Source organism: Piliocolobus tephrosceles, chromosome 17 (assembly GCF_002776525.5).
Source record: "Piliocolobus tephrosceles isolate RC106 chromosome 17, ASM277652v3, whole genome shotgun sequence".
Classification (NCBI taxonomy): Eukaryota; Metazoa; Chordata; class Mammalia; order Primates; family Cercopithecidae; genus Piliocolobus; species Piliocolobus tephrosceles.
This window is the reverse complement of record NC_045450.1, coordinates 1,278,389-1,291,341: the sequence shown is the minus strand read 5'-3', so window position 1 is coordinate 1,291,341 and position 12,953 is coordinate 1,278,389. Positions and strand designations below refer to the sequence as shown.

At 52.8% G+C, this 12,953-nt stretch overlaps 1 protein-coding gene across 6 annotated transcripts in view; it reads left to right on the top strand.

The window, feature by feature from the left end:
* Positions 1–2,659: 2,659 nt before the first annotated feature.
* The window catches only part of MAPK8IP3 (mitogen-activated protein kinase 8 interacting protein 3), a 61,685-nt gene continuing 51,391 nt past the window's right edge, over positions 2,660–12,953 (top strand). For all 6 annotated transcript variants that reach the window (XR_002725693.1, XM_023189166.1, XM_023189163.1 and 3 more), the window contains exon 1: positions 2,660–3,145. Coding sequence is in view for 5 of the 6 variants with exons in the window: in XM_023189166.1 (XP_023044934.1) it covers positions 2,828–3,145 (318 nt within the window). In the remaining variant the exon portion in view is untranslated. The remainder of the gene's footprint in view (positions 3,146–12,953) is intronic.

The window sequence follows — 12,953 nt, the reverse complement described above, 5'->3', positions numbered from 1 at the left end:
GCTTGCTCTTACTCACCAGGAAGAATTATAGATTACATCTGTTTGCCCATCCTTGTCATTTTCACTTTATAGAACCTCACAACTCTCCATAGCCTTTATTGCACGTTATTTGCTGGAGATGGTGCCATGCGCCGTTCATGGATTAGCTGACATTCCTAATAAGCTGGATATTTTAGGCTCGGTTTTGCAAGCTTAGAAATGGAGATTTGGGGCCAGGTGCGGTGGCTCATTCCTGTAATCCCAACACTAGGAGGCCGAGGCGGGTGGATCACCTGAGGTCGAGTTCGAGACCGGCCTGACCAGTATGGTAAAACCCCATCTCTACTAAAAATTAGAAAAATTAGCTGGGTGTGGTGGCACGCATCTGTAGTCCCAGCTACTCAGGAGGCTGAGGCAGGAGCATGGCTTGAACCTGGGAGGTGGAGGTAGCAGTGAGCTGAGATGGCACCACTGCACTCTAGCCTGGGCAACATAGTGAGATTTCATCTCAGGAAAACAAAAAAAAAAGAAATGGAGATTTGGCAAAATTAAGTCACTTGGGATCCTAGGAAATTGGAATCTGAGACTGAAACCTCTTAGTGGGATGGTTGAACATCTATACGGTAAATTATGTTGCAAGGAGAAAATGTGAAAAACACAACAGGGCCTGGCATGCTGGCTGACACCTATCATCTAAGCACTTTGGGAGGCCAAGGGGAGAACCGCTTGAGGCCAGGGGTTCAAGACCAGCCAGGGTAACATAGTGAGACCTCCTCTACAAAAATGTTTTTAAAATTGGCCCAGCAGTGGTGGTGCACACCTGTAGACCCAACTGCTTAGGAGGCTGAGGTGGGATCACTTGAGCCTAAGAATTCAAGTGAGCCCTGATCATGCCAGTGCCTCCAGCCTGAGCAAGAGTGAGACCCTGCCTCTAAAAACTGAACCAAAAAAAATCAGTAGGGTGTCAGCTACGAGAGTTACTGTTTAGGTGCAATCAGGTTAGGATGAGAGGATCTGAACTGGTGAGCATTTCAGTGGGTGAAAAACAGTAAGTGGCCATTCCTGTTAGCATTAAGCAGTCACTGATGTGGTTTCATCAGAATTCACAATACATGTATGGCTCCCAAACAGTTTCAAAGTCTTGGGTTCATGGTGTCCCCCTGCCCAGCAAAATAAAGTGCAAATCTTACGGAGCAACACATTTTCAGTTCAGGCCTCAAGCACTTCCAGAGACAAAAGTCCTGGGGACAGTAGCTCAGAACGGGGGAAAGGGGGGACTGAGCCAAGAGTCAACCAGGATGACATGCAGAATCAGACCTGCAAAAGCTGCAGATACTGTAGTTATGAGGCACACACACAAAGCTTAAAGATAAATATGTGGTTGGAAGTATAAGAGCCTATCAAAACTGCTAGAATGTAAGAAATCAAATAGCACAAAAATAGAATCAGTGGCTCACGCCTGTAATCTCAGCACTCTGGGAGGCCGAGGGAGATGGGTGGATCACTTGAGGTCAGCAGTTCGAGACCAGCCTGGCCAACATGGTGAAACCCCGTCTCTACTAAAAATACAAAAAAAAAAAAAAAAAAAGAGCCAGACGTTAATGGCGCGTTGGTAGTCCCAGCTACTCAGGATGCTGAGGCAGGAGAATCGCTTGGACCCAGGAGGCGAAGGTTACAGTGAACTGAGATCGTGCCATTGCACTCCAGCCTGGGCGACAAGAGCGAAACACTGTCTCAAAAACAAAAAACAAAACAAAACAAAAAAAATCGCTGAAATAACCCAATGGATGGGTTAAACAGATTGCACATAGCTGAAAAGAAACCGAAAATCTGGCCGGGCGCGGTGGCTCTCGCCTGTCATCCCAACACTCTGGGAGGTCGAGGCGGGCGGATCACTTGAGACCAGCCTGGCCAACATGGCGAAACCCCGTCTCTAAAATACCAAATCCTAAAAGTACAAAATTAGCTGGTCTGTAATCCCAGCTACTCCGGAGGCTGAGACAGGAGAATCACTTGAACCCGGAAGGCGGAGGTTGCAGGGAGCCGGGATCGCGCCACTGCACTCCAGCCTGGGACAGAGCGAGACTCCATCTCAAAAAAAAAAAAAAAAAAAAAAACAACGAAAATCTAAGCAGTCACACAGTGCATTAGGGAGAAGTGGGCGAAAGGAAGGAGGCCACGCTGCTGGGTTTCAGGATGAGATGGGCGTTGAGGGTGCATTCACAGAATCCCGGGAGGAGCCAGCTGACTGCGGAAGGCACTAGGAGAGGGGAGGCGCTGGGCGCGGACTGAGTGGGGAACGCACTAGGAGGGGAGGCGCTGGGCGCGGACTGAGCGGGGCGCAGTGCTGTAGGGATCGCAGGCTCATCAGGGCGGCCGGGGTGGAGGCGCAGGCGCTGAGCCTTCACCTAAAGTCGCCGGTGTGTGCAGAGCCTGGAGATGCGACCGAAGTCACCAAAAGCCCAGGGTGGCGGGGACGTGCTCAAGCTACCGCGCGCCGGGGGTAGCGACCACCGCCGCCCCGCGGATCCCACCATCCTGGAGATCTCCGTCTGCCCGACTCAGCCGCGCTTCCGGCCCGAAGCCCGGCTTCCTCTGACGTCACGGCCCCTGCGCCCCCTGGCGTCGCGGCTGCGGCTGGGCGCGCGGGCACCGCCCCCTCTGGCTGGAGGGCGGGACTTCCGGCGAATGAGTGACGGGCGCTTCCTCGGCAGCGGCGGCGGCTGAGCCCTGAGGCGACAGCAGCTGCGGGAAGCGACGGGCCGCGGCCTGCAGGACCTGAGGCAGCCGGGGAGGGCCGGGCGCGCCGGCCAGATAGCGAGCCGCGCTGGCGGCGGCGGTGGCCGCGATGATGGAGATCCAGATGGACGAGGGCGGCGGCGTGGTGGTGTACCAGGACGACTACTGCTCCGGCTCTGTGATGTCGGAGCGGGTGTCGGGCCTGGCGGGCTCCATCTACCGCGAGTTCGAGCGCCTCATCCACTGCTACGACGAGGAGGTGGTCAAGGAGCTCATGCCGCTGGTGGTGAACGTGCTGGAGAACCTAGACTCGGTGCTCAGCGAGAACCAGGAGCACGAGGTGGAGCTGGAGCTGCTGCGCGAGGACAACGAGCAGCTGCTCACCCAGTACGAGCGCGAGAAGGCGCTGCGCAGGCAGGCGGAGGAGGTGCGTGGGCCGCGGGACCCGCCCGCATCCCCGTCCCGGACCCCCAGCCAGCCCCGGGTCCGGGACCCACACCTGTCCCGACCCCAGACCTCGCCCCGGCGCCCCGGACCCCCAGACCCCGCCCCGAGACCCGCCTGGACCCCCTATCCCCCGCCCTGCACTTCCCCACCCCCCCTGCCCCCCGTGAGACCCCCCCCCCCTGACCCCCCCCCCCCGCCCCGGGACCCCGCCCCGATCCCCGGGACCCCCTTTTCCGCCCAGGCCTGGGCCCTGGCCCCCTCCTCCGGGCCCCCAGCCCTGAACGCTCAGCCCCAAACCCGATGTGCCTGGCGTCATCCCCGGGGAGCTCAGCTTCGAAGCCAGGCCTCACTCTCCCCTCCCCACCCACCTCTGCATGCCAGTTCCCTTTGCTTTCGTGCGTGTGTTCAGTCAAAACCGTTTCCCGACCCCAAGTGCTACCTCTGCTGGCTGCCATTCGAAACCCACCTAGAAAAGGAATCTCTGGTGTTCTTAGGGTGCTGCAGCCGTCTGCTGATGATGTTGGAGGCCTTGCCTTGTCCCTAATCCCGTATTTTGAAGGTCTGTGACATGGGTGAATTGGGTGGTTGATGTAAACACAGAACAAGGCCGCAAGGCGGGCTGTTCCTCGGTCAGCAGAAGGAACACTCGAGTTTCTGGAGGTGATCTCTTTGCCACTTGGTTCCTTGCTTGGCGAGATTGTTAGCTGATGTAGCCAGGGCTGAGAAGCCACTCTGGCTTCTGAGGAGTTAAAAGTCTGAGTTTGAAGCGTTTAATTCTGGACTAGGATGTCTCCATAACCTGGAAATCGCTTATTTGTGAAGCAGTTACAAGAGCCGTGCCCTGTGGGGAGCTCCACTTAGCTTCATTCATTCACCATCAGATACTGAGCTCGGCCTGCCTGCATGTGGGCCCAGAGCCTCGCCCTTTGTGGAAAACAGGTTCAGGGAGGCTGGTTCCCATCCCTGCTTTGCCTCTGTGACCTTGGCCTGTCACCTGCCTGGGGTTTGATTTTCCATCGAAGGAGTGAAGTGCACTAGGGCGATCTCTTAAGCCCAGAAATTGCCTAATTCTAGGAGTTAGGTAATGCTGTTTGACTTGTGAATAGACACGTCTTAGGAAATGAGCTTCAATTTCTTTTCAATTAATTTGGATTAACACATTCTTAGCTTTAATAGGAAAATAAAAGATGGTGTCAGTATTTTGGCTTTTTCTGAAACCAAGGTGATTTATGGCCTAGTTTGGTTTAAAGCGTGTTTATAAAAATAATAACAGTATGTTGTATCATTCCTCCTTTACCGCGGTTTCTATTGCGTTTGGGTCATGTCTGCCGGGAGGCAGTTGTGTGTTGATTGGAATGCCACGGTTCCAGCAAAACTGAGTTAAAGTTCTCAACCTCAGGGAACGCAGGGGTTCATGGATTTTGGAGCTCAGGGTGACTGTAGGCATTTTACTGGGAAGGAAACTTGTCCTGAGAAGTGGAGGGGCTGAACCAAGGTCACCCACCCCAGAAGTGCCCAGCCAGGATGCAGAGTGAACCCGACGCCGGCCTGGGCGCTTGCTTCCATGTCAGGCAGCTGCAGGCACTGGAGGGCTGCTCCCCAGAAGCCTGGAGTGCCAGGGCTCCCCGCGCCGAGCTGTGGAGCTGTGGTTGTCCCGCTGTGCTGGGCACCACCCTCCACTTCTCTCTCACACTCAGTGGCCTGACCTAGATTTCAGGTGGGTTTCTTTTCTTTCACCTTGTACCTATGTGGTCAGTATAGTGGATGAGAAGGAACTGACAGGAGAAAATCAAGATGGACAACGTTAAGGCTAGAAATTATAACCTTGCCGCTTAAAAATGAGCTCTGCATGGGATAGGCGCTGCCCAGCTCTGTGCGGTTCACATGTAAGCTGCCGTGAGTGCATCTGCCCTCCCCCAGGGCTCCCGCTGGACTGAGCTGGCGGGTGTGCTTGTGGTTTGCAAAGCTATCGCCTTTAGTCTGAGACCCACCATTGCCCCAGCTCTTTAGAGAAGCTGCAGGGAGAGCTTTGGGAGCCGAGCCCCGAAGCCAACCAATGCTTGGCCAGCATGGAGGCTGTGATTAAACGCTAACCGTGCGCCCTTGGAAAGACCTCAGGGCCTTACAGCTAAGGAAAAGGGCTGGATGCTGTCAACATTTGGCATGGCTTCTCCTCTACTGAATCAAGCAGACCTTCATTTCCAGCTCTGTAGACCATTGCGCCCTATGGGTCAGCGTCTTTTCTAGGCAGGGACTTGTGATCACATAGACGTGTGTCTGATAAGAGGGGAGCGGGACGTCACATGCTGCAGGCATGTCTTGTTGCAGAGGAGCTCCTGGGTGAGCTGTCAGCAGAAGCTCCGTCCCCAGCCACTCAGCTCAAGAAGGCTTAGTCAGAGCTGGGTAACCTGAGCCACTGCAGCCTCTGAGCAGACAGAATCTGCAGGGTTTTGAAAAAGCCTGAGCAGAGCAGACATCCCTGTTCCCATCTTCTTGCCGGTAATAACCACAGTGATTCCCAGTGAGCTCTGAGACCAGGCAGCTGGGTGTATGGGAGTGACGGGAGCTAGAGAGGGTAGGGTCTCCTGAGAGAGTGACCCAAGCTGTGGAGTCTGCAGACCCCAGCCTGAGTGTCAGCCTGGCCCTCAGGAGCCACACACCCTGGGTCCATCCTCTTCCCCTCGCTGGGCTGCAGTGGCTGCGGACTTCGCAAGTCAGTTTCATCTCAAGATCCAAGCACCATCACTGGCTGTTGGTTGCCTGGAGAACTGTGGGTAGGCAGATGTAACAGAGTCAGGGCAGAGCCCTTGACGGGTTCTCAGGGCCGCCGTGGATGGCAGGCACCGGACATTGCTGTCCACCTACCAGACAGTGCAGTTTCTGTTTGTGCAGTTTCTGTTACAAAGTTTTTTAAATCCCTCAAGTTCTTTCTCAGTGGAAAAGAAGGTGGGAAACGGCAGCTGAACGGGGTGGGGGCTGGCGAGGAGCAGATGCTGCCTCCACATGCACCGTCCGGTGCAGCTCCAGAGGAGGGCTGTGCAGAGCCGCCACGTTTGCCCTGCTTACCCGGGTGGCAAAGAGCCCTTCTCCCGTAGTGACCAACCGCTTAGCTCACAAGAGGAAAAATAAGGTGTGAGAGATGACATGTGAGTATTAGTTGTCATTATTTGCCTGAAAATCTTCTTAACCCTAAAGAAACTGCTGCTGGTAACACCCCCCCCAGGCTCATGGCAGGCAGCTGGAGCGGGTGTTCTCTCAACAAGACCAGATCATGATGTTTGCTGATCATTCAGCATTTGATGCTGTGTAAGGAAAGGATGCAAGGAAAGATAGTTTTTTCCAAAACTTACTTTTTCCTAGTTAAATAAAAGTGATCAGCCGGGCACAGTGGCTCACATCTGTAATCCCAGCACTTTGGGAGGCTGAGGCAGGCAAGAGATGAGGTCTTGCCATGTTGCCCAGGCTGGTCTCAAACTCCTGGACTCAAGCAATCCTCCCACCTCAGCCTCCCAACATTTGACATTGAACTCCTGACCTCCTCATCTCAGGTCAGGAGTTCGAGACTAGCCTGGCCAACCTGGCAAAACCCCGTCCCTGCTAAAAAAACAAAAGAAAAAAAAATTAACCGGATGTGGTGGTGGGCGCCTGCAGTCCCAGCTACTCGGGAGGCTGAGGCAGGAGAATCACTTGAACCCAGGAGGAGGATGTTCCGGTGAACCGACATCACACCACTGCACTCCAGCCTGGGCAACAAGAGTGAGACTCTGTCTCTAAATAAATAAATAAATGTTATTCATTTCATAGAGTATTTGGGTAGGATTCAGCTGGAGATAACAAATACCATAATCCTGCTCTACAGAGATTGTCAGTCTGCCATTTTTTCCTGGTTTTTTTTTTTTTCCTCCGCCCCAGATGATCTGCAGGAAGTTTTTTCCATAAATGAATTAAGATGCATCGGGAATTTTTATTTTTGTTTTTCATATGACAAATAGTAAATTCACCACTGCTTGGCCAGAGTATGTGATTTCTTCTCCTGCCATGTTATGATATTAAGAACAGTTTTTTTAAAAATGTTTTTTAAATGAAGCTATCAAGACGGGTCTGCCAGAGCTGCCTTTCCTAGGCGCCTCTGAAAGCTGGTCTGGTGTAGCTGCACCACTCACCAGGAGTACAGCAGTCTCCCTAAAAGTGGAGAAATACTCGTAGGAACCATGGAGAAGGAGGTACCTGCTAGCCAGAGGGAACACGGGACAGAGGCCAAAGTGGCCTGGAGGCTGCTGGGCGCAGCCTGCCCCCTGCCCCTCTGCTGCAGGAGCCCCTGGACCACACTGGCAGCAGTCAGACAGGGCCGAGAGCTGAGAGAAGTCAGTTCTTCCTAAATTAAGATTTCTAAATGAAATATCTGTTTCATTTTTAGGGTTTTAAAAACCGTTTTGAAATAATGTCCAGAAAGGTTGCAGAATTAACACTCCTCACCCAGCTTCCCAAGTGCGGGCATCTTCCCACACTGCTTTCTCTGGCTGTGTGAGGGGCTCAGGGGTCCCTGTGTCCTCGTTGTGTCCTGTGTTCTGCGGTGGCCCCTCGTTCTCTGCTCTTTGCGACCTTGACCATTGCGTCGGTCACTCTGCAGCTGTGCCTCGGTCTGGCTGATGGGCCCTGGGGACCAGACACAGGGCACGTCCTCAGGCCTCAGCAGGAAGACCCATGGCGTGCAGAGCCTGCTAGATCCTTAATCTGTGCCAGATGGGCATCAGGTGAGGGGCACAAGATTTTTGGATGGGTCCCTTTCCCCAGGTTCCCACTTATTTTCAGGGCAGGAGGATGAGCTGCTAGTGCATGAACATCACTGCAGAAGATCGCCAGGAGCTGCATGGGGTGCCGGCTCTCTGGCCTTGTTTTCCTTTGCTCTGTTGAAAGTTGGGCTCCCAAAGCCGGGCGCAGTGGCTCACACTTGTAATCCCAACACTTGAAAGGCTGAGGCGGGTGGATCATGAGGTCAGGAGTTTGAGACCAGCCTGGCCAGTATGGTGAAACCCCGTCTCTACTAAAAATACAAAAATTAGCTGGGCGTGGTGGTGCATGCCTGTAATCCCAGCTACTTGGAAGGCTGAGGCAGGAGAATCACTTGAACACAGGAGGCGGAGGTTGCAGTGAGCCGACATCACAACGCCACTGCACTCCAGCCTGGGCAATAGAAGGAGACTCCGTCTCAAAAAAAAAAAGACAGTTGGGGTCCCGAGCTCCCCTTGTCAACCTGAGTGTCCATCCGCCACTAGGTCCTGCTGTTCTTTTGGCCTCAGGAATTCTTTAATGCCCCCACTTTTCATCTCCTTTGCTGCTTTCTGCTTCCAGTCACCACCATCCCAGGGTCTCCTGGCCACTCCCACCCCCGTCACTTCGCCAGCCCAGAGAATCCTCACAAAGCATAGCTGGTCTCTGAGTACTAGGCTGAATTCCAGGCAGGGCATTAGCTGATTGCTCTCCTGAGGCAGGCTGGACGTCTCAGACGGTGATAACATGAGGGGATCTGAGTGACAAGGTGGGCCAGGACACTGGGTGGACAGAGTAAGGCTGTCTCCCCCAGGTGATCCCCCACAGGGCCCACCGCTCACCAGCCTCACCTGCCTCTGCTCTTCTGGCTGCCCCCCGTCCTGCATACCTGCAGCTCCTGCCAGCTAGACCACCTGCCTCCACCCCACTCTCGGGGTTTACCTGGCCATTTCCCGTCCCTGCCTGATTTGCTGGTGTCTGGTTCCCCAGTGCACCTGCAGAGAAGCCCCCATCACCCACCCTGCCCGCCCCTGCCTGGAGAGCTGGGCCCCCACCAGGCCCCTCTCCCGGCTTCCACAACTTAAGCTGTTCCCTGCCAACAAGGGGCCAGCACCCTCTGGTTCATTCAGCCTGAGCCTGTTGTTTCTCTTTCTCGGCACACCCGGAGATGCTGGTCATCTGTGTATGTGTTTTGTTTTTGTTTTTGTTTTTTTGAGACGGAGTCTTGCTCTGTTGTCCAGGCTGGAGTGCAGTGGCGCGATCTCGGCTCACTGCAAGCTCTGCCTCCCGGGTTTACGCCATTCTCCTGCCTCAGCCTCCCGAGTAGCTGGGACCACAGGCGCCCGCCACCTCGCCCGGCTAGTTTTTTTTCGTATATTTTAGTAGAGACGGGGTTTCACCATGTTAGCCAGGATGGTCTCAATCTCCTGACCTCGTGATCCGCCCGTCTCGGCCTCCCAAAGTGCTGGGATTACAGGCTTGAGCCACCGCGCCCGGCCCATCTGTGTATGTGGATAAGGGGAAGCCGGCTTTCCCCTGCCTCTGTGCACATCTCACCAAACTGTGCAGTTCCTGAAGGTCAAGAACTGTCTCTTTGGAGTAGCCTTTCTGTCTGACACGACATTCTGGGATGATGGAAATGTTGTATTTGGTGCTGTCCACTTCAGTAGCTGCTGGCCACATAGGGCCATTGAGCATTTTAGGTGTGACTCATGGAACTGAGGAACTAGGTTTTTAGTTGTATTTACTTATTTTAGAGATGAGGTCTTGCCATGTTGCCCAGGCTGGTATCAAACTCCTGGACCGAAGCAATCCTCCCACCTCAGCCTCCTGATTAGCTGGGACTACAGGCTCATGACACCACGCCCAGCTGTGTTTTATTTTAATTAATGTAAACATGTGGCCAGGGCTTCCATACTGGACCGTGCGGCTGTGGGCAGTTTAGCTGAGCTGCCTGCACGTAAGGGCAGATGGTGAGTTACTCAGCTTCATGCAAGAAAGGAAGATCCTTAAAGGGTGGGTTTGTTTCCTGTTTAATGAACATTTTCCAGAAAGTGGGGAGATCCCGTAGCAGTGGGTTTCAGATACAGGAGACCAGACAGGAGAAAATATTGTGAGATGGAAAAGTGGATGCCAGCAATGGGAAACAGCAGAGAGGGGCTGAAGTTCTCGAAAGGCCAAGAAGAGCCTGGTGGGAAATTGGTCTTACCTCAGAACTGCCTGTGCTCAGGGCACAGGATCGACTTTTTCACCTTGGGCTGCTTTTTCTTTTCTTTCTGTGGGTGAGAATTTTATTGCGGTGTCATTGACATACACTGAACTGCACATACTTAAGGAGTACAATTTGATGAGTTTTGAAATAGGTATAAACACCTGAAGCCATCCCTGCAGTCCAAGCAGTGTAGATGCCCAGACCCCAGAGTTCCCTGTGCCCTGTGTAACCCCCCTCTGACCCCTCCTTGCCCCACCTGTCCCCAGGTAACCACTGATCTGCCTTCTGTCACTGTAGGTTGATTTGCATTTTCTAGAGCTTTGCATACTGGCCTCCTGCAGTGCATACGTGCTTTCCTATGACCTCTTCCACTCGGTACAGTGATTCAGGGACTCACCCAGGCCATGTGTCCTTTCTCCATGGCCAAGCAGGGTACCAGCAGTGCTGTTTGTCCATCCGCCTGCCTGCAGGGGAGCTTGGCGGCTTGCTTTTACGTAACCTTCACGCGTGAGCGGTTTGTAAGCCCGCTCACCCCAGGGCAGGGTGTTGGGCCAAGCACTGCTCGGGGTAGGCTGGCAGTGAAACCCAGAGGCTAGAATCTGCTTCTGAGGGGGATGAGTCTTTGCAGAGACCCTAAGAGCCTAAAACATCGTTACCCTGTTGCATTATTTTTGAGCCACTGTTAGGGCAAGAGATCCGGGGCATGCCACGTGAAACGCCACAGGGCCTTTCCTCAAGACCGCTCCCCTGTGCGGTGGGTTTCCCACACAGGGCCTAGGGCATTTCCATTCTTGTTATCAGCAACCAGATTCAAAACTTGCCTTTCGTTACAATTTCTGGGTGCCCTTTCCTCCCCAGGCCTCTGGGGAGTTTTGGGCTCCTGTTCCCTAACTTTTCCCCAGCCAGCCTTCCCATCCCCTTTCCTTCTCCCCAGGAAATAAATTCCCGGATAAATGCACAGTCCCAGGGGGCCCTTGCACAGGTGTGTCTCTGCGTCCCTACCTGAGGTCAGAGCGTTTCTGTTTTGAGAGCAGGGACCCTTTGTCTCCGGAGAAGAGCGCACAGAGGCACCGTTAGCGGAGGCGCGGTTAGCCCCCCAGTCCAGTGCAGCCAGAGGGAGTCAGAGGCTGGGGCTGGTTAGGAACTTTGAGAAGCCAGTGAGTGTAAACTCCTAAGAATGCACCCAGAGAATATACGTTTACTTGAGAATAATTTTTCCCAGGGAGATGTTTCATAGGATGGGACATTTAACTTGGGGTTTTAGTTTTATCTTCATTTTTCTTCCGCTGGTACCAACCATATAAATTTATATGTGTATATATATGTGTGTGTGTATATATATCCCAATACAAATGTATATGTACTAGTAAGACAGATGGGGAAATATATATATATTTTTTACCATCTGTCTTACCCATTCTTGAAAATCAGTGTGTATTCAACTAGTTGGAATTTGTTTCATGTGGACGCTGAACCCAGCAGTCCCTTTCACAGAAACGTGAGGAAGCCTTCCTTTTCTTTTTTTTTTTTATTATACTTTAAGTTCTAGGGTACATGTGCATAACGTGCAGGTTTGTTACATATGTATACATGTGCCATGTTGGTGTGCTGCACCCATCAACTCGTCAGCAGAAGCCTTGCTTTTCAACCTGGTTTTTGGATTCGCGAGCTGGTGGCCGGATCTCTCCGCCCCACGTGTGATAGCTGAATGGAGCAATGTCCTTCCCTCCACCCACGTGCCATCCAGCAGGCTTCGGGGGCAGCTTTGTAGCTGCAGGGCCACCCCCTGCGCGTCCTCTCTCTGCGTTTAGATCTAGGTGGCCGGGCAGTTGTGGGAAATGGAAAGGGCTCCGACTGCCCCTGCCAGCCCTGGGTAACCACAGCCATGCAAGGTCCCTGCCCGTACCTGGGAACTAGCTGTGAAGGGCATCCGCCAGGGATGTGCCCAGCGCCCAACTGTTAGCGTGCTTAAGATAAAAGACCAAAAATGAGCCTTTTTCCTTGGAAATTCATACCGCCCCCTCATTCCCAGGGAAGGAAGCAAATTGATCGGTATTGCCAAAGAACGAGATCTGTGATTCGTGTCAACATTTGTTTCTAACCAACCAGCCAGAGCTGAATTGTTTCTCGCTGGTGAGCCTGGCCTAACGGACAGATGAGAGGGGAGGTTTGGATTTTTTATTTTTATTTATTTATTTATTTATTTTTTGAGACGTAGTCTCGATCTGTTGCTCAGGCTGGATTGTAGTGGCACAATCTCGGCTCACTGCAACCTCCGCCCTCCGGGTTCAAGCAGTTCTCCTGCCTCAGCCTCCTGAATGCCTGGGATCACAGGCACCCGCCACCACACCCGGCTAATTTTTTGTATTTTTGATAGAGATGGGGTTTCACCATGTTCTCCAGGCTGGTCTTGAACTGCTGACTTCAGGTGATCTGCCCACCTCAGCCTCCCAAAATGCTGAGATTACAGGCATGAGCCACTGCACTGGCTGAGGTTTGGATTTAATGTGTTACTTAACTCACCAGGAAAGTGTCCATGGGTTGTGAAAGTTACCAAAAAAGCCTGTTGATCGCCCTGTGAAAGAACTTACCTGGCCATTGCTCTGACATTCTGAGTCCAGAATATTGTCTTGATTTTATATTTGACATGAAAAGTCAGTCACTGTGTAACTTTGTTTACATATAAAAGGAAGGATGATCTCATTCTGTGGAATACTAAAATACCTGACTTGGATTACTAGCTTTTGGAAGACCCTATGCTCTCAGGTCATTTCTTTTTTTTTTTTTTTTTTTTTTTTTTTTTTTG